This window comes from Phalangium opilio, unplaced genomic scaffold (assembly GCF_054372755.1).
Source record: "Phalangium opilio isolate 3A_F unplaced genomic scaffold, DU_Popi_V2 ptg000025l_1, whole genome shotgun sequence".
Lineage (NCBI taxonomy): Eukaryota > Metazoa > Arthropoda > Arachnida > Opiliones > Phalangiidae > Phalangium > Phalangium opilio.
This window is the reverse complement of record NW_028324156.1, coordinates 538,446-559,301: the sequence shown is the minus strand read 5'-3', so window position 1 is coordinate 559,301 and position 20,856 is coordinate 538,446. Positions and strand designations below refer to the sequence as shown.

The following is a 20,856-nucleotide window of genomic DNA, read 5'->3' as shown; positions in this document are numbered from 1 at the left end:
CATAGTCAAGGTCAGATACGATGCGCTGCGGTACACGAAACCAATTACTTTTCGATAATAAGGGGTTAAATTGAGGAAAGAAACCCGGATGAAAGACTCTACGCAACTACATGACTGTCCACTAATCTAATGTAAAGAAAAACCCCGGATAAGCCAGCCTACACTTGGCCAAAAACAAAGTTGACAAAATAAGTGTAACGGCGATAATGACGTCTCATCCTTTTACAAGTTATTAGCCACGCTTTCGTGGACAGCCCGTTAAAAACGGTAACAGGGATACGCTCCATACTCGATGATGGCCGTTATCCGGTGGATAATCGAGCAAATCGATCAAGGTAAACATCAAAAGGAAATTAGGCCGAAAATAAACTAAACCGCGAAATTAGAGAAAGAAGAAAAAATCGAGTAAATTGATTAGGGAATCTTCTTGAAAGTCTTAAAACACCATTGACAATCGGACCGTGAATTCCCTACACACACACATAGACCTTTCTGAATCCAAACTTCTTCCAGTAAAAACTTGTCAATCCTTCCGTATGATTAAAGCCATATTGGAAATAGCCCGTCTCACAAGTTGAAATGGTTCCTCAGCCAGACTGTAATGATTATATATTTTATAGTACTAAGGCGGACCATTTTTGCAATTTATACAACATTCGGAACAACTTTTAAGTCGCGTAAAATAAAGAAAAACGCCTTGAAATCATCCTACAAGCTCATTTGAATATTTTTCAAAACCCCCTTCGAAGATATTTCCCCGTACATCAAAATCAACCTTTATTATAATACATTTTCAAACGCAACTGAAGTTTGGTTGCATCCAGTTCTCAAGACGAGTGGTGGAAACAACCATAAGAAAGACTGTTGACCTTTTCCTTAATGTCCGGACGGAGGTAAATACTATACCGTCCGCCGAATGTCTTCAGAACCCGAAACGTCTTAGCAATCCTCCTCCCCCAGCAGTGGCAAGACTTGTAATAATATTCATTCTTCTTGGATTGGCGTATAGTTCAGACTGAGTGCGTCGGACGCGGCGGAGCTAGGGGTAGCGTTGTGTGGTAGCTTTTACTTTCTTCATCTCTGGTCTCTCTCTCTGCCAAGGTTGAATTTTAAATTACTTGAGAACCAAACGGAGGCAACCGCGGATGTCGTGCGCCAAAGCTCCGGACTTAAGTTGTTTAGTTAGTTATGCGTCGATACACGCTGTAATTAATTAATTGTGTTAATAATGGTGTCTCATCAACGGATTGATTTTGCCTTCGTCGAACTCTTCTTCAAATTTAATTGGCCGTTGTTTGTGTTAAACAATAACAAATAAATAATTTTGGATTACAAGATAGTGCAATCGGTTTTATTACAAAATGAGAATTTCCCAGGATCAAAAGGACAAGGTAAGACGATTATAAATTATTTAATTTTAATTAAACTCGGTTTCATAATGCGCTAATGAGTTTTGTTAATTATTATATAGAACCTTGAAATTTATAATTAGTAAGACGTCACATTAATAAGTTTTCCTCATTAGCTGAAGGTCTCTGATAATAATTTTAATTTAACAATAATGGTTGTTGTTATTGTTGTTATTGGTTTGACCAATTCTTGACCACCTAAACTGAAGGTGAAAATTAGATTATTTCGCCTTAGATTACGGTCTAATTACCGGTAATTTCGAAACGATAAGGGGGTGGGTGGGGGTGAATGTTTAAGCATCTAGGGTTTAAACGGCGGAACAGAATGGTTGCCCGATTTAAGAATTGATAATTGTACCATTAATGAATGGACAAACAAAAGCGTTGATCCAAATGGGCGCTCGACCTCGATGCCAGTCAGATCTGGCCATTCGATTAAGTTAAATACTTACACAATGAGATTCCGATCAAAGTCTTTCACCCTCGTCTCAAATCAAAGAATGAAAATCTCAAACTCTCCGTTTCGAGTTTATCCTTTTAAAACATCTTAATAGTCAAGTTAGGAAACAATGCTATCGCCTTCGAAGCGTGATTGTGAAGTGGGTGTGGTACCTATGCCGTTTTAGGCCAAATATTCTACATCGAGTTAAATAGTGGGCGCTACACATTGATTCTTTACGGTGTTTCAATCTTAAAAGGACCCTTTTCAAAAGGGTAAGCTGCTGAAGACGGAACATTGATGGGTATGTCGACGCAAAGACACTAGAACGGGCTTCAAAGTTACCAGTCCTGCACCAAATTTGGATGGTCCATATCGTTTGAAACCATATTTTAGGGCACGTCTTTGTTGTACATCGACATATCCATCAATGTTCCGTTTTAAATAAACAAGGTGGTCAAACAAGCAGACTCTACAACCGATTTTTCAGAAGTGTCTATTCGGTGCTCGGCAAATAACGATTGTCTGCATGGGCTATCCCAGGATTTTAAACATGATCAGTTTTTAGAAATAAGGCGCATGCAAATTTCTTCTTTATTGATATACAGGGTGTTTCTAATAAGTATGTCATAAATTTAAGGGGATGTACTTTGGGTGCACGATTTCGAGTCGAAAATGGGTAACTTCTATCTGTTTCAAGTTAAGATTAAATGGTGTACTTTTTGGATGACCCCGTTAAATTTAATTAAGAAACTGATTTAGACAATGATTACTAATTGAATTAAGGGGCCATCCCTTAAACACCCATCAAATCATAACTCGAAAACAGTGGCCCTTAGGGCATCAAAATAGAGATAGACGTTACATTTTCAACTCAAAATCGCGCCCCAATGCAGCAGGCATGCAGACTTGCCGAAAAGCACACTGTATTTTGCTCTTAGATGCTAAATTCTTGTTTAACCGTGAACTCTGTCGGCGCCCGGAGTTCAAAATACCATTACGGAAATATTCTAAACGAGTTTCGCAGCCAAAAATTGCCCTTTGTTAAAAAAAGAAATAATTTAAACCAAAATAAGTTAAAATAAGCCAGCTACCTTTATCTATTGTTAGAAAAAAATAAAAAATAAAGTTTTGAAAGCAATCACAAAGCGGAACGGAAATACAAATTAATGTTTTCAAATCAGTCGAGTTTAAGGACTGATTAAAGAAGTTATTCCTAGAATGTTCACTAATAATAACAGTAATAAAAATAATACCAAAAATAGAAAATAATTAAAACAATCCTCTTTTATTTAACTCGTGTTTTAAAATTTAGAAGATAATTAAAATTTTAAAAACCAACCACACGTCCTTCAAAACACGTTTTCACTTTCGAAAATAATTATCCCACCTAACACCTAAGAATAATATAATTTTTCTAATTAAATTTTGGGCAATTAGTAACGCGTTCGTAAAAAAAGGAAGATAACTAAGAGAAAGAGAATTCATTGTTAAAAATTAGCCTGCAAGTGATGATTTGGTAAAATTAGAAACAGTTACTTAAAACAGGGTCTCTCCTCCCTGCTTAAAATATTTTGAGGCCGAAACTAATTTTGTAAGAATATTATTAAAGGTTGGTTGGCCCCCCACGATGGGGGGGGAGAGGAAATTGGAAAAGGTTCGCGTGACAGACAAACAAAAAAAATCATGGAGGATAAATCACGACATCCAATTCTATTGTTTTCTATTACGCAATAAGCTAGGTAGTATTAGTTAATAAGGCGTGGTTCAAATTAATATTTATTTTCTGTATGGTCAAAAGATATTTTCTGTATCTATACAGGGTGTTTCAGAAAGGGAGAGTTATTATAGAGCCGAAGTACAGTGGTGGGATGGTTCTATGGGAAATCAATTTTGAGTGTAACTTTTAAGACATTTTGCCAACTGTTTACAAGTCATGATTGAAGTGTTTTACGCATGACCCCTTGATTAAATTTAAGTAAGAAACTGATTTAGACAATGATTTCTAATTTAATTAAGGGGTCATCCCTAAAACACTGATCCAATCATAACTTATCGCAAAATATCAAAGAAGTTATAATACATTTTCGACTCAAAATTGATTTTCCATAGAACAAACCATCCCAAATTCCCAATGTACTTCGATCCCATAATTACCTTTTTTGAAACACCCTGTATTTCATATAACTCCCAAGTATTTGGTATCGTTGAATAAAGGACAATTTGACCTTTTAACCTCATAAATGCGTTAAGATTGCCTAGAAGTTGGTTTTACCTAACAAAGCTTGACTTCGGGTCATGACCCCATGATATAGCATAATGGCCAATTGCATTTTTTTATGCCCTGTATTCTCGACCTCTGATTATTTATCACTAAGAAATAAATGTCCAGTTGCGTCACTTCAAAGTCATAAATTTGTTTAGGATATAATACCGACCTTGTACCATAAAGGTACGTGCTTTCTTGCTTAAACCAAGTAACTGTAAAAGAATAATCTTAAGGTTAAACAGGGTAAATGGTTGGGCGCACATAGGGCGTTTTAGAAGTCATTAACGTGCATAAAAAAATGGGCAAATAGGTCCCAGTAATACTTTCATTTGTCCCTCGTAGAAATTAAGGAACGTAATACTTTCTTTGGACATGGCATCATCTACGGACACCAGTTACTTACTTAAGGGGAGGTGGTGGTAACGTATGGTTCAATAACGATTACCTCACGATTTTCGAGAATTACAAAAAAAAAATCGTTTCTCATCCCAAAAGGTTTTCTTTTTAATCAAGGCAACACCTGACAAATTTCTATTAATAATTATTGAAAAGAAAAAGAGAGAAGATTCGTATATTGTTAACAACCTTGAAATTAAAAGAATTATAATCAAAACTAACTACAAAAACGAAACACGAAAGGGTTCATTCAATTATAAAGTTTTTAGTTACGCCCAGTAATTACTACGCTGCAAAATAATACATCCATTCAATCACGTACTGATTGTTGTAAGGATTTAAGATTTTTAAGTAAAAATTTAAAAACCCAAACACAAGTTAGATTATTGTAAAATCTTCTTCTATAATCATTAACTATAGAGCATGATTCTCATTTGGTAAGAGCGTAAGTTTATAAGATATGTTCCATCCTTAAGTATGACACTACCTATACTTCGTAATGCTATTGAGAGACTTACAGCTCGAGCTAGTTCTAGCAGAGCGACAAGCGAGAATTAAAGTGCTACACTCGGTTAGTATTTGCAGGACTTGCATCCTCCCTAAGCCGCCTTTGACAGCGCCTCACTCACCAGGCGTCGCTTTGCCTCGAATCTATGACCTACCTCATTCACTTCATGACAAGCTCCAGTTTGTAACCAGTGAAAAACTTACATGGTAGGAACATATCTTATGAACTTATGGTAAAAAATTATAAAATGCAATGGGGCGTTGAAATATTTCTTTCAATTGAATTTATTTGTGTTTGAGAAAATAATTAGTGTTAATGTACAAAAGTACGTACGTAATACACGTGTGTTAGTTCCGGTTTGGTTTGGTTTGGTTTAGAAAGAACTTAGCTAACAGTGTTAAACTTTGTCACTCAATTATAATGTAGCAGCCTGTAAAACCTCGGAAACGAATTAGAGCGACCGCAACAAAAAAGGGTATTTTATTTTTCTCTCGGAAAGAGTTGAATAAACCGCGTTTAAGATAAGGGGGCATCCATCCATCCCATCCTACACTCACTAAAACTGGCTTTTCGCAATAAAAAAAGATGGATTCAAAAAGTTTTAGGTATAAGTTTAGGCTACTATACTTGACGTGCTAGGCGGCGAATTTTGTTAAAGTAAAACTGACGAAAAAGTGAAATGGGAAAAAGACCTTGAAGTCATCTTATCAATATCTTTTTTATTATTATTGAATTTATTGTAAATTCGTTGTGGATTAGACTTCAGTCAGAGATGTTAAGAGACCAATGCCAAACAAGACGGTCTAAAGGTCTATTATATTGAAACACCGTTATGACGTACTACTATCCCATCTGAAAGCATGTGCTACGGTCGTGAAGGTAATCATAGGCAGAGGCGGTCGACACAAGGTTTCTCATATCACAAGGCGCGAGCACGCTTCAATGAAGTATACTTTTTGGTTTTATCTATAGACCTTTGGTTAGGTTTTGATCGCGTAAAGGTTAGGTTTTGATCTCGTAAAGGTTAGGTTTTGACCTCGTAATGGTTAGGTTTTGATCTCGTAAAGGTTAGGTTTTGATCTCGTAAAGGTTAGGTTTTGATCTCGTAAAGGTTAGGTTTTGATCTCGTACATGTTAGGTTTTGATCTCGTACATGTTAGGTTTTGATCTCGTAAAGGTTAGGTTTTGATCTCGTAAAGGTTAGGTTTTGATCTCGTAAAGGTTAGGTTTTAATCTCGTAAATGTTAGGTGGGGTCAGATTGCCGTGCCGTCTTGTAGTCGTCTGACCTATGATTGTGATTGATTTTATTTACCAAATCTCCATCACACTGGGGAATTTTATAAAGAACAAAAAAAAAAAATACAAGGCCATTTCAAGAGTAATACCACGAGTGAGGTGGGGGATTAAAAATTATCGAATAGATTGTAAATCTCTCGCACAGTCAAAAGGTCCGAACGATAAATTATTATTGGATACACTTTGAGGGGAATACCACATAACTACGACGTTCTTTGTACGCATATATCTTTCTACCCACGGTCATGCTAAAAAATCAAGAGTTACGCCTATGGATAATGCATTGCCAACCATGAAGGAACATTTTTACAATAGGGTGTGGGTGCATTTTGGTGGTGGTGGCCTACAAAAATTGCGCAACTAAATATAATGGGTTTAAACTTAAAAAAAAAAAAATAATAAATAATAAATTTTTACCTATGAAGAAGAATGTAATATTTCAGCAGGTAACAACACAATTGTGATCTTGTTAAGAGCTAGTTACAATGGAATTGGCTCCAAAATTTTTAAGGAAATAAAATTTTATAATCAGGATTATATTCGTAGAAACATAAGTTTATAAGATATGTTCTTTCCATAAGTTTGTCAGACTGGTAACTTAGATACTGGAGCTTGTCATGAACTCATGAAGTGATTGAAGTAGGTCATAGATTCGATGTAAAGCGACACACGCCTGGTTTTGGCGCTGTCAAAGGCTTAGTACTGACTAAATAGGACCTAGATGAAAGTCCTGCAAAACTAATTAACCCAGTGTAGTACTTCAATTCTCGCTTGAACTAGCTCTCAGTAAGTCTCTCAGTAGCATTTCGAAGTATAGGCAGTGTCATACTTATGGAATGGAACATATCTTATAAACTTATGGTAGAATGTAGGTAGGAATTCGTTTTTGCCGGAACGGACGAACGGACACACTTGGCCTCAATTTTATATACTTTTAAGTTATTAAGACGAAACCCGATCGACTACTAACTACTTTAAAATAAAAACGGGGCACAGCTTATTTTCAGTCATATACTGATTATTTTACTAATTATTTTTAGACAAAGAAGATATTATTTTAAGAAAACTCGAACCGAAGATTATTTTTAAACCTATTCTCTTTCTTCTTCAATAATAGCGGCAAAGGAACCCTTCGTTGTCCGTTTATCTGTTGTATATTTTGGTTACCTTTAGAGACGCCATTTTATAATATGGCGTACGACACGTTTAAGCCTTAAATCCTGTCTAACGGATAAAGAGCAATCCGTATTCTAAATATTTAAGAAATCTGTTGAAATGCACGAACATTATTTCATAAATAAGGTTTATTTACCATTATGGCCGCCATTTTTCAAGATGGCGGTGGATTAGGAAAAAAAAACGTTTCTTAGGGCGTGCTTACTATTTAAGGGCAACATTCCTGCAAAATGTCAGTGTTCTAGGTAAGGCGGTTTGGGTTGAGTGTCACATTTACATACATATCTTAATTCAATAAATATTCATGAAGACTATAATCTGTTTAGTTAATTACACCAAAAGAACGACGACTGTAGCTAAAGGTTTCCATCCGCTGTATATATTTATGTTTGGAATTTGCGCAAAACAAAAAGTACCTTGGCCTCGAAATTATTTATTTCGTCAAATCAGGAAAAATTTTGAGAATTTTTATTTAATTTTTCTTGACTTTCACTTTCTGTTGGCAGTAGTCCCTACTTAATATTTTTTTTTTCTTTTTTTCACAATTTCAGATAATGACTAAGTGATACAAGAAAAAAGAAAAAAAAACTATGTTCTTAAGTAGTTAAGAAAGACCAAATGAAAGTAAAAATATTTTCGCCTCGAGCTATTTCGTGATCGCGACTCAAATTAACCGAATCCAGTCATATTCTTTTACAACCAGAGAAGTACGTAAAAAAGTAGGCGTGCACTGCAGCTAGGGCAAAAGTCCTTTCAACCCTAACGACTACAATAAGTTAAGATTTTAGACGGAGTTATATATTCGATACTTGCCGAGTACCGAATATTCGCGTTCCTCTGCATCTGAAATGTAATAAAATAAACTGACTTTATGATAATCAGTGCCCAGTCCGAACCGCTTTATTTAGAAAGATGAAAATTTGCAGGAACCTTACTCTTAAGTAGTAGACATGCGCTAAGAAAGATTGTACCAATCCGCCGCCATCTTTAAAAATGGCGACCCCAAAGCTAATTAAAATTAAATGTGCATGGTGTCTTTGCTACTTGTGCATTTATAGAAACTATAATTTCTAAAAGTAAGATGTCTAACCTATTCATTTAACAAAAGTCATTAAAGGTTATTTCTATCTGGTTTCATTGCCAACATTCGCTACATGCCGAGTACCGAATATTCGTGCTTATCTCTAAGAAATAAATCTATTAATAAAAACCATAATTTGTAAAAGTATAATAACAGTCTGAGTAGGTTAGTTTTTCCTTCCCACTGCACCAAGATTCCAAACCTATTCATTTAAAAAAGTCATTCAAGTCTTTTTTTTTATTTCATTTCGTTTCATTGCCAAAGTTGAAAAACAGAATCTTCATTGCTAAGACAGAGTCGCCACGATAGAAAGTGATTCGTTTTTGTCAGAACCTTTTAACGAATGTCCAAAAGTTATTTATTTTTTCCAAGGCTATATGCGGTGGATTAATGGGAAGGAATTTCGTGGAGCCTCTCTAAAAGATAAACCTCTTTAAAAATGGCAGTTTCGTCTTCTTATTCAACAGAAGGGGGAGAGAGAGTTTAACATTAAATTAATCTTTGAGGGGATTAGGTAGACGTCTATCAAAAACCGGTTTTTTCAATAAGAGAATTTTACAGTCGGCCGACCAAGCCGCTTAAACACTATAGGGGCCCCCACAGGTTAGGGTTAGTGCAGAACGAATTTCAACTCAAAATTCGTCTTTAGAACCAGTGGATTCCCAGCTTTTTTGGATATTTCTCGTTCATTATGATTATACTAAGTTTCAACCCTTCCAATACCATAAGTTTATAAGATATGTTCCTTCCATAAGTTTGTAATGTCTGGTTACAAACTGGAGCTAGTCATGAAGTGAATGAGGTAGGTCATAGATTCGAGGTAAAACGAAGACGCCTGGTGACTCGTGAGGCGCTGTCAAAGGCTTAGTACAGACTAAATAGGATTAGATGCAAGTCCTGCAAAATTAACCACCGAGTGTAGTACTTCAAGTCTCTCTTGTCGTTCTGCTAGAACTAGCTCAAACTGTAAGTCACTAACAATACGAAGTATAAGTAGTGTCATACTTATGGAACATATCACTTATAAACTTATGTTATACTTTATTTCATTGCATAAGGTTTGCATAAGATTTCTTGAAATAAAACGCGTTAGGGTTTTTTTGTATTAGTATTGGTAGTGTCATACTTATGGAAAATATCTTGTAAACTTATGTAATACTTATTATTTTTAAACACACTCCAACCCTTCCATTACTTATTATTTTTAACCCCCCCCCCTTTCCCCCATAGAATCAAAGGTAACGCTACAACATTGATCTTTAAAATTAATTGAATTAATTTCTTTACGTACTGATTCCGGAGTTTTCATGTAGCCCTGTTATTTAGCGTGTGAAAAAAGGCAACGCTTTGATATTTGTGGAAGAGGGGAAGGGGGAAGGAGGAATGGGTGATCACAAGCACGATTATGGTATAGATTTGAACATACCCAATTTTCTTTTGGTTTCGCCCTGTTTATTCCGTCTGGAATAAATTATTTCAATTCCCCTCTTTATACCACCCCTTTGATCGAAGACCGTGAACACAACCGAATAGATATATGTTCCGGCAAAAATTATACTGTACTTAAAAAAGGGGTTGCAAAGAATTAATAGACTAGTTCGTAATTATTTGCAGAGAAATCAACACAGAGGGAGGCTACCCTCTTAGGCTATAAGACTAAACGTATCTAAGAGGGGAAGACAGAGGGGTTAAACCTCTGCCTTCCATCTCGCTTTTCGACGCCTGCGCTCTAGGCGTTTTGGATTCAGAGAGTGCGCAGAGACTGCTCTTATATGTCTCCAAAGATGTCTCGATACTGAGAGTTACCTGCCCCTTTTTTTTAAATCGCGGAGGCTTATTTCCCCTGACGCCAAAAGGCAATGCCAGACATGCGCAGGTAGGCTATCCAACTCGCGTTGCCTGCCCTCTAGCGGCGCTTCTCGGCGCCAGGGAAATATCCCAAGAAGGTGACCTCCCCCTCTCCCTGTGGTGTTTGCTTCACTTCAGGAATTAATTCAATGATCTATCATTCGTAAAGCCTTTCTAGTCACAATTTCAACTATAATTCTTAATACAACTTTTAAAGTTTCTCCAGTAATCTAGTAATGAAAGATTAGTGAATTGTTTCTTCACAAATGGAATGGGGAAAATAAAACACAAAGAGATATAGGGTGCGCCCTCAATTTACAGCCCAAAATCGTGATAGAAGGGGGGTGTGACCATTCATTGTTAACCTAATACCTAAACATTACTACCACCTTACTTACTTTCAATTGAAACCAACACAGTTTAAAACTTTTAAACCCTAGATTGGAATTTTTAAGATTGTCGAATATGTTTTGACCTTCGTTAATCCGAAAAAGGGTCCGGAACAACACCCTTATTTCCATTAATAAAAAGTTCCTAATCCGTTTGTAATAAATACAATTTCAATGTGGCGGGGTTAAAGGTCATACAAATACACCCTTTTATAATAATTAAAGTCAAGGGGTGGGAAAGAAAAGAACCTAGGAGGGTTGAAATCAAATCTAACCTGATTTCACTTTTCTCGACACCCAAACTATTTCCTGGGCAGAAAAAAACGAAAACCCCTAAAAAACTCGAACTTAATTGACAGAGAACACACACACAAGAAAAAAAAGGCATTTTAGATTCAACCCCAAAGAATCACTTTAAAAGTCAAAGAAACTTAAAAAGATTTCTTTTTTTGAGAGAAAGGTATTTGTTTTTCTTTAAGAGAGGTCGGTCAATTGGGCGGTGGCGGTCGCTTTGAAAACTTTTTTAAAGGGGTCGCGGTTAATGCAGGGATGAAGTGTGAGACCTCTTTCTTTGTCTCCTTTGACAGGAAAGGGTTGAGAAGAAGTTTGGTGAGACTAAACTAACGCCCTGCGTAATTCATCCCAGAATGTATTTGGGTGTTTTTTTCGAACGATTTTTGAATAACCTAAACATTCAATATTTTGGTTTTGGTTTTGAAAATATTTAGGTTTAAATTTCCTGTTAGTTGAGACTCGAGAACCAAGCGCACTTAACAACACTTCTATTCATTTGAGTTTCGCTCTTAATTAACGCGCAATTATAACTATAATTAAACAATTACCTACATTTCAAAATATACAAGATTAGGCAGGCCCTCAGGGGGTTCCTGATAAGTTTACCATAAATTAAAGGGCGTGTCCTCGGGATCAACCTGGGCGGAGAGTTCATGTCAAAGAACATGCATGGGGTCTACATCATTTAGTTACGGAGGATATGGGCTCCCAAACATTGATCGGCCCCTATAACAAAGAAAGAGTCAAACATGTAGTATAAGACTTATCAGCCTTCAATCTAAGAACAACCAAGTGCACTTAACAACACTTCTATTAATTCGAGACTCGCTCTTAATTAAAACGCAATTATAACTATAATTAAACAATTATCTACATTTCAAATTATAAACGTTTAGGCCCTCAGGGTGTTCCTGATAAGTCTACCTTAAATTAAAGGCGTGTCCTTAGGGTCAAACTGGGTGGAAAGTTCATGCCAAAGAACATGCATGGGGGTCTAAAACATTTAGTTACGGAGGATATTGACTACCAAAAATTGGTTGGCCCTTAAAATAAGGAAACAGTCATACATGTGGTGTAATACACATCAGCCTTCAATAAAAAACGGAATTGAACCTTAATCTAAAAGACATGTCTACTATTAAATTTAAATGGGTAAAAGCGTGCCTACGCTTTTAAAATAAAGCTAATTACTCGACATACGTGACTATTTCCTTAATTGTTTTAGGGGATAATCAATGTTTGGGAGCTCATATCCACGTAACTAAGTTGTGGACCCCAGCATGTTCTTTGACATGCACTTTCTGCACTCAATCTGACCCAAAGAACACTCACACCATTTTATTTATGACAGACGTGGGGTAAACTTTGAGAACACTTCGGGATGTTTTGACCAGGTTGGTAACATTCCGTAAGTTCATTGGCGCCTCTACGGGATGGTAATAATAGTCCCTAAGCATGCACCGTAGGCAATAATCCGTACCGGTTTGGCAGCCCAGTCATAAGCATAGATAGGGGATTGACTATAGTTACGTCCGTCGCTTATAGCTCACGTTCAATCTAGTTTTAACTCGAAATTGGTCAAAAAGTCTCAGGGTCATAGACCCGACCGGAAGCTAAGCATTAAGTAGTGCCGTCTTCTTCTAACTTCAAAAGAGAAAGAAATTTAAACATTATACGATGATCGAAAAGAAGCCCGTCTCTTTTTTTCAAGGACATACCAATTTAATTTAGCAATTCAAATAATTTTCACTGTCGTTAGGGGGTTTGTTAATTGGATAAATTGTTAAAATATTCTAAAAGTAACTTGATTGATGAATAAATAAATATATATAAATCCTTTAATGTATTATTCATGAATTCTTTTGCATTAATAAAACCACCTTGAATAGCTTAACTTATGCAAAACCTTATGCAATGAAATAAATAATAAGATTTCTTGAAATTAAAAGCGATAGTGTTTTTTGTAGGAGTGACGGTACCCTCCGACCTCGGGTTTATTAGAAATATAATTAAGTACCTTACTTTTTGTGTGGTTGCAGAGGCTGGACATTCTGTCCTTCACCTCGACATTCCCAGAAGATTACTTGCCGTACACGAGTTCCTACCATCGCAAAGCTCCCTACTTAGTTTGGGAGAAGCGACAAGTCCGAAACCACAGAAAACACGACAGACGGAAATGGAATTCAACCATTCTTTGTCAGAGATGTACAAAGAGTTCCGTTGTCCTGGCTTGCACCATCGCTTCGGGAATTGTACTTTTAACGGCACTAATTGCCGCCTCAATCTACTTGGCTTGTAAGGCAATACCCCTGATTTACAACAAATTAACCCAAACCAAAATTCTTAATTACTTATTTGTATTTAGGGTTGACTCATATCAGAAATTCATCTAGTAAGTACATGAACATTCGTTTTTAATTAATTAATTAGTTAATTATTTCGTTAACTACCAATTACTTCGGCGTATAGTCGTATCATTAAGGGGGAAACTACGGGTACTTGAAGGTGATGTCTTTACATCGAGCTTACTGGACACTGATTCGCCTGAATTCCAGGAAAAAGCCAAAAAATACGAGGCATTGGTAAGACATACGCCCTCTCACGATTAAGCCCTTTCATAAATACCTCTAATTACTTAACAGTTAGAAAAGGTCTACAAAGAAAGTCATCTGCGGAACGCTTTGGTGAAAGCCAAGGTTTTACAATTTCAGTAAGTTCAAAATTATTCTTAAACTGATCGAATGATTCTAAAAGGTTTTACCGCCTCATAGAGAGGGGAGTTTGGAGGTCAGTTTTTACTTGAGTTTAGAGGAGACGGGCCAAGGTGGAACCGAGGATCTTAGCAACGAGGCCAAAGAAATACTCATGAAGGAAATTGAGAAGGAAGATTCAACTGTTCTCGGTCCACTTAAAGTTGAACTGAAAAATCTTATGGTCTTGGGTAAGGAATAAGTCATATTCAACTCAAACCCAAAACCTAAAATTAATTTCTTTTCTAGATGAACAAGACGGAGTTAGGTACGAAGTGGCCCAAGAACCACATACCGACGAAATAACAGACTTTCCACTGATAGAACTGGAACATAACTCATCTCCGAGTTTGGTTACCAGTCCAACAATTATTCTTCGTGGCACGCGACCTCCAACAACAACAACCACCACATCAACAAGTACTTCACCTCCCGTTTCTAACCTGGATAGTCATCGTGTATCCAGCGATGAGATCCCCGTTAATTTGGGGCCATGGAGACCCTTAACTAAAATGACGCCAGTTAGTGACACCGTACGTTTCCCCCAAGACCGCGAGAAAGTCATACCGAACTTGTTCACGACGTCTGCACCCAAGACGTCTTTACACCCTGTACTTTATCGGGATCCCCAAATCAGACGCGGACTTAGAAGACAAAATCAAACTAGTATTGCGCATGCTCAAGATCTTCCCGAAGTCCGAGAAATTTCACTCGAATCTCCAGCCATCGTCCTTAACAACAACGCCCCAAACAAAAGTAAAAACTCTTCCGAAGTCAGATTCGTTAGTGGGTTTTCCGTTGTACGTAACGGAGAATTCAACGCTCCCGGTTCAACTCCCAAAGTAACCCCGTCAACAACTACAACATCAATGCCAGTTGTCGAATTACGCTCCAACACCGCGGCGGCAACCGAAAACTCCAACTCCGAACCGGAAGTCCCTGTACTAATAAGTGACTCTCACAGTCCTCCGTCCAAAGTGAACTCCACATTTAGGAGATTAAGTACATCAATGGGAGTTGTGAGAAATTTTGAACCCATTGGTTCAATCGAAAGTAAAAAACCTTTACCGGAAATCGCGGTTGAAGCTAGTTTAAACTTAAAGAAACGTCCGATACAAGGGCAAGGTTTCGTGGTCGCCGTTGACGAGGCCGTTTTTCCGGAACTGATATCGTTACCCGCTTCCACCACCTCGAAACCGGCGGAAGTTTCCACGAAAAAACCGCCGGAAACGTCAAGCGAATTAACGGTTGGCGCTTCCTTATTCATACGGAACAGTCGGGCTCAATTGGACAAACAACCTCGGCCAAACATTCCTTACCGCGTTCGAAAACCGACCACCAAATCCAATTACTTTTCGCCTAGTCCAACTCCCACTAAGAAGTTTGTTAGCTCCATCGCTACTGAATCGAGTACCACAACTACCACAGAGTTTCCCAAAGTTTCTAACGTACCGTTTCACGTCAGAGGCTCCGGGAAAGGTCAAGCCTACGTCGCCCTACACACCAAGGACAAAAACTCGACGGAAGTGGCTTCCTTAAACGCCACCAGCGCCCAAGTCAACCTCACCCAGGCAAACCGAACTTCAACCGACCAATCGAGTCCAGGCGGAGTTCCCAAAATAGTTTCCCAATACAACCCTTACAATAAAGGGCAGACTTTCAAAGACATTCCGGAAGACGACGGACTAAGTCTAAGGGACAAGTACGAGATACTGTCCATCAGCAAACCTTTCTTCCATTTGAAACCGGAAAATATTACAAGGTTGCCAACCTTAAAACCCGATTTTACCACTTCCATAACTTTGGAAGAGATACCGTTTACTGGGACGACGAACGGTATCTTTGGTGGTGAAACCACGAAACCCGCTTTAACAGTCCCACCAACTGGTAAACCAGACTTCCCGGCTTTATCTCCAACCAAAATCAGATTGGAAGAGGAACAGAGAGATTTTCACTTGCAATCAATCGCAGCCATTAAGAAAAAAAGTATACTCTAATTCCAATTAAAATTAATTACAATGAATTAAAACTATATGTTGATTAAACAGAATGCAAAGAGGAGGAATTCGCTTGCCATTCGGGTCAGTCTTGCATCCCCAAATCCAAGATGTGCAATAGACTAAGGGATTGCTCCGATGCCTCGGACGAAATAAATTGCAGTTAGTTAAACTTCACATTTTTTGAGTAAGTTTAACTTACTTAACATGTACTAATCTTTTCAAGGTTGCGCTGACTACTTAAAAAGTAGAATATTTCGAACTAAAATCTGCGACGGAACAGTGGACTGTTGGGATTACAGCGATGAAAAAAATTGCCGTTAGTTAAATGCAATTGCAATATTCTCAAAGATTACCCGGAAAACTAATTAATTTCATTTTAAAACACAGCCTGGTGTTCACCTGAAAAATTCATCTGTCCAGGGGCCAAACTCTGCGTTGATCAAAATAAGGTTTGCGATGGAAACCCAGACTGCCCTGGTTCCGAAGACGAAGCTCATTGCGGTAAGTACTTACCCGACGTGGTTTGGTTAACTTTTCAACAGAATTAACTTAAGTAATTTAATTTTCTCGAGCAGTTAAATTAATAGACGATCGTAAAGATGCCGAGAAAATAGAGTATCGCCGCGAAGGTCACCTAGTGGTCAGGAAAAATGGACAGTGGAAGAAGTTATGCGTGGCGAACTTCCCCGTTACTTCCGGGGATGGAAGCGTTGACCCCTGGACCGTTGAGGATTTGGGGAAAGCAGTTTGCAACGCCTTGTCATTCAGGTTAACTCATATTTTACGATAACCTTAACGTCATCCCTGACCTACGGTCAATTTTATATAATTATAGAGGTTTAATTTCGGTTCGAACCGTGGAAGACCCATTCGAAACCGGCGCGGATTTTTTCAAGATTAGTGTTTTAAAACCTCATCCGGGGTTAAGGTAATTTTCACCATTTATTTTTAAAGGTGGTCTGACTAACTAATGGTAACATTTTCATAGCGTTGACGCATTGGAGAGTGACCAATGTCCGAATCGCAAACTACTTAAAGTCTCCTGTAATTCATTAGGTATTAGATTGAAATCTACGCTTAAATGGGGCATCTTATTGAGCTTAGGGTATTGGTTTAACAGAGTGCGGTTTGCGACCCATCTCCTTGGCGTTTCGACGTCGTATTGTTGGAGGTCAAAGTTCATTGTTCGGGTCGTGGCCTTGGCAAGTGGCTCTTTATAAGGAAGGCGAATTTCAATGCGGGGCCGTTATAATAAAGGATCGCTGGATTGTCTCGGCTGGACATTGTTTTTACCAGTAAGTAAATAATACTTACATCTAGTCCATATTCCCTTTCAACTAATGTGTACTTTCAGTTCGAGAGAATCTCATTGGACGGCTAGAATGGGTCTCCTAAGGCGAGGGAGCGAAATTCCTTCACCCTACGAGCAAATCGGCAACATCACGGCAATTCATTTACACCCGGATTACGTCGACCGAGGTTTCATTAACGACATCGTCTTACTGCGTTTGCAGAACCCTATCCAATTCAGTGACCAGGTTCGACCCATCTGCTTGCCACAAATAACGGAGGACACGCGAGCGTGGGAGGGACAATCGTGTACGGCCATTGGTTGGGGCAAACTATTCGAAGTTGGACGCATTTTTCGTAAGTAAACTGTACTTCAATAGACAATTACAGTAATTACTGGTAGAGAAACCAACACACAGGCGGGAAGACGCCATCTTGGGTTACTTCCCTTCCCTCAAGCCAAGAGGCAACGTCAGACAGAGCGTGAGCCTAGCCAACTAGCACTGCCTCTAGCGGTGCTTCTTGGCGCGGGGAAAATAACCCAAGAAGAAAAACCAACACACAGGCGGAAGGACGCCATCTTGGGTTACTTCCCTTCTCTCGAGCCAAGAGGCAAAGTCAGACAGAGCGTGAGCCTGGCCAACTAGCACTGCCTCTAGCGGTGCTTCTTGGCGTGAGGCAATTAACCCAAGAAGGGGACCCCAGCCCCTGTGGTGTTTGCTACTCTTCTGGAATTAATGTAATGGTCTATCGCATAAAATTACTAAAAAAAATGGACATTGATTTATATATTAGCGGACACGTTGCAAGAAGTGCAATTACCAATTATATCAACGGAAGAATGCCGTAAGAGAACTTCATTTCTACCTTTATACAAGATCACGGACAACATGTTCTGCGCGGGATACGAGAGAGGAGGTCGCGACGCGTGTTTGGGTGATTCCGGTGGTCCGTTGATGTGTCAAAGGTCAAACGGTCGATGGAGTCTAGTCGGGGTAACGAGCAACGGTGACGGATGCGGGCGTCCGGGCAGACCGGGAGTTTATACAAAGGTTGTCAACTACTTGGAATGGATCCATTCAGTCATAGGTAAGATAAGACCAAAAAGTGATATCTAGTTTATTAGGGAGAAGGTTTAGTTGCCTAATCATTCGCGCGCCATAGTCCTGCAGTCCCCCTTTCAAAATACAAGGGGGGGACGTAAAAGAATGCCGGGCTATTTCGTTGCCTCTCCTCAGTCGGAAAATATGACTGTAATTTTCGTCATTCGCGTCGCCGCGCTGACGTGAGTTTTCAAGAACCAATGAGATGCTGGTTGTAATTTAGAGGTGGCGGGGATTAACTCCGGACCTACGTACATTTGGACTGGAGAAAGCTAGAAATGTGGGACGAATTTATACCTTCTCCCTAATAAACTATATATCATAAGACCAACAATTAAAAAAAACAATCTGACCTTGGGAAGGGACCTAAATAACTATACGACAGTATCATGGTACAAGTACAAAAGATTGACGGGAACACCCCCGTCGATAGTGAAAGGAGATGGCCTAGTAAATATTTTCCCATCAGAGCCAAGAGTTCAAGAACATAGAACCTTCAACTTGCCACCATCTTCCAAATATTTCCCCTTGCTAAGTTCACTTATAGAGCTCTTATTTTGAGAAAAAGCTCCGATTGCCAAGTTTCTAATAAGACCTTGGGGTAGATAAGATGGCGGGCCGTTACGCAACCAACAACCGTATTATTTTACACAGAGGGCCAGATCTCTTTATTAGATTACTTTGTTTATTTGCGAAAAGCGAACTTAACATTTGGTGTTAAATATATTTACAACAGAAAAAGAAGAACAGGGGTCCTCAGTAAAGAGAGTATCAGCGCCTTGTGAAGGACACAGATGTCCGTTGGGAAAATGTTTACCCAAGAAAAAGGTCTGCGATAAAGTCATGGACTGTTGGGATGGTAGTGACGAAAAACATTGCTAAAGACAATAACCCCCCCCCCTCTGACTATCAAACTCTGACCCTTGAACTTGGAGCAATTTCAAATTCAAAGGGTTACTTCGTTCGGACTTATTTCAAATGTGTTTTGGATAATGGGAAGTGAACATACGGACAAATATAAACACTGTTAAAGACAATAACCCACCACCCTGACTATCAAACTCTGACCCTTGAACTTGGAGCAATTTCAAATTCAAAGGGTTACTTCGTTTGGACTTATTTCAAATGTGTTTCGGATAAAGGGAAATGAACATACGGACAGATATAAACGCTGTTAAAGACAATAACCCACCACCCTATCAAACTCTGACCCTTGAACTTGGACCAATTTCAAATTAAAAGGGTTATTTCGTTTGGACTTATTTCAAATGTGTTTTGGATAAAGGGAAGTGAACATACGGACAAATAAATAACTACAAACTGAAATTTATTCGTATTGTTGACGCCCAAATAAATAAATAAATAAATTATTAGTTTTTACAAATAAAACCGCCTACTTTTCATTGTTGTACCTACAATGTAAAGGGAGATCTACTTTTAAAAGCCTTAGGTTAGCTAATTTTTATTGGAATTTTGTTTTCGTCATTCTAAAAAGCCTCTTAACATCTGGATTGCCTCTCTGATATGCGGATATTTAGGATGTGCTGCGTGTGGTGCAAAAACACATCTAAAAATATATAAAATAGCTTGTGGCAATAATCCAAACAAGCCCTTGAAAGATAGATAAAATCAAAAGGGGATAATAGAAGAAGGGTAACACTCTGTAGATCCTATTAATACTTTAGTTATGTATAACATGTAACAGGCTCATGTAAGCACCTTTTTGTTTGCTCTCCTGCTCATCAAACTTCAGATGAGAATCATCACACCTTGGGGTGAATTATATAACTGTTTGGTACTAAATTCTAAGCAATCAACCCACAAACCTTGATTGTCTTGACGTGCGACAAAAATCCATGCACAAGAGCGCCTTTACAAATAGTTAAGCGTTAACAGAAGTAAGATGAGACTAGAAGTACTGAGCTAACCAAATTCTTCACTTGGCGAAAGTGAATATTCTTGATAACACACCAACAGTTGGCCCTCTGGTAGCGGTTTCTGAATTTTCCCTCCAAAACGTGAGACGCTCGTGGCGGTAGACGGCCGAACTAGATTCAAGGAGCCGCGTCCGTGTTCCGCGGCTTTAGGTTGAGGGGAAGGGGGTAGGAAATGTTTTTGGAACTCGACCAATTTTTTTCACTCTAGTGTAGGCGCGATGGAAGCGGCATAAAATCCTGAAATTTGCTAGAGCTCTTTACTTCTAGTCTCATCTTACTTCTGGAGCTAATAGAGTAATGATGAGGGAACCACTTATCGCGTAGGTGATCCGGTTTAGTAACCTTGCTATAACAAAAGTTGCTCCTGATGTTGGGAAGAAGAATCATGTTACAATTACGGTGTGGTACACTTCTCTCCAAGAGGAGTATTATATTCTTCTGATAAAACTTCAGAATAATATTTTTTCCCATCCAAAACGCTTAAATAAATAAAAATTACCTGTCTATTTAAGTGGATTATTTATAAGATAGGCGTCAAAATAGCCTAATTAACGACAAGGGGAAGGACATAATACGCCTCCGAACTAATATCCCCTAATTACATAATAAATTCTAAAAATAGATGGTGGGTGTCCTTCCGCACTTAGGAAAGGAAAAGGAAAAAATGTTC

The 20,856-nt window shown here is 38.4% G+C and overlaps 2 protein-coding genes across 4 annotated transcripts in view; one reads left to right on the top strand and one right to left on the bottom strand.

Annotated features, from left to right (window-relative positions):
* PRL-1 (protein-tyrosine phosphatase 4A family member PRL-1) overlaps positions 1–20,856 on the bottom strand; it is a 38,012-nt gene that overhangs the window by 8,510 nt on the left and 8,646 nt on the right. The window contains exons 4-5 of one of the 3 annotated variants that reach the window (XM_089868934.1): positions 4,287–4,329; positions 3,111–4,221 (exon numbers count right to left, since the gene is read on the bottom strand). The exons of the other annotated variants lie outside the window; for them this stretch is intronic. Coding sequence (XP_089725060.1) covers positions 4,317–4,329 — 13 coding nt within the window. The 3' untranslated portion in view covers positions 3,111–4,221; positions 4,287–4,316. Of the gene's footprint in view, positions 1–3,110; positions 4,222–4,286; positions 4,330–20,856 lie in introns of those variants that run through there. 3 annotated transcript variants of the gene reach the window in all.
* LOC149691590 (uncharacterized) lies at positions 369–19,138 on the top strand. Its single transcript, XM_089868890.1, has 17 exons — positions 369–1,391; positions 13,146–13,401; positions 13,472–13,498; positions 13,576–13,688; positions 13,749–13,816; positions 13,878–14,047; positions 14,106–15,842; positions 15,905–16,015; positions 16,080–16,172; positions 16,244–16,357; positions 16,432–16,624; positions 16,692–16,784; positions 16,845–16,912; positions 16,977–17,151; positions 17,211–17,503; positions 17,942–18,235; positions 18,986–19,138. The coding sequence occupies exons 1-17, from the start codon at positions 1,362–1,364 to the stop codon at positions 19,129–19,131; spliced, it is 3,981 nt and encodes a 1,326-aa protein (XP_089725016.1). The 5' UTR covers positions 369–1,361; the 3' UTR covers positions 19,132–19,138.

Coding starts and splice junctions, on each gene's coding strand:
- LOC149691590 (XM_089868890.1), top strand. CDS start 1,362: ATGAGAATTTCCCAGGATCAAAAGGACAAG. Junction 13,689..13,748: donor CCAAAAAATACGAGGCATTG/GTAAGACATACG, acceptor ATTACTTAACAG/TTAGAAAAGGTCTACAAAGA. Junction 16,173..16,243: donor CAGCGATGAAAAAAATTGCC/GTTAGTTAAATG, acceptor TTTAAAACACAG/CCTGGTGTTCACCTGAAAAA.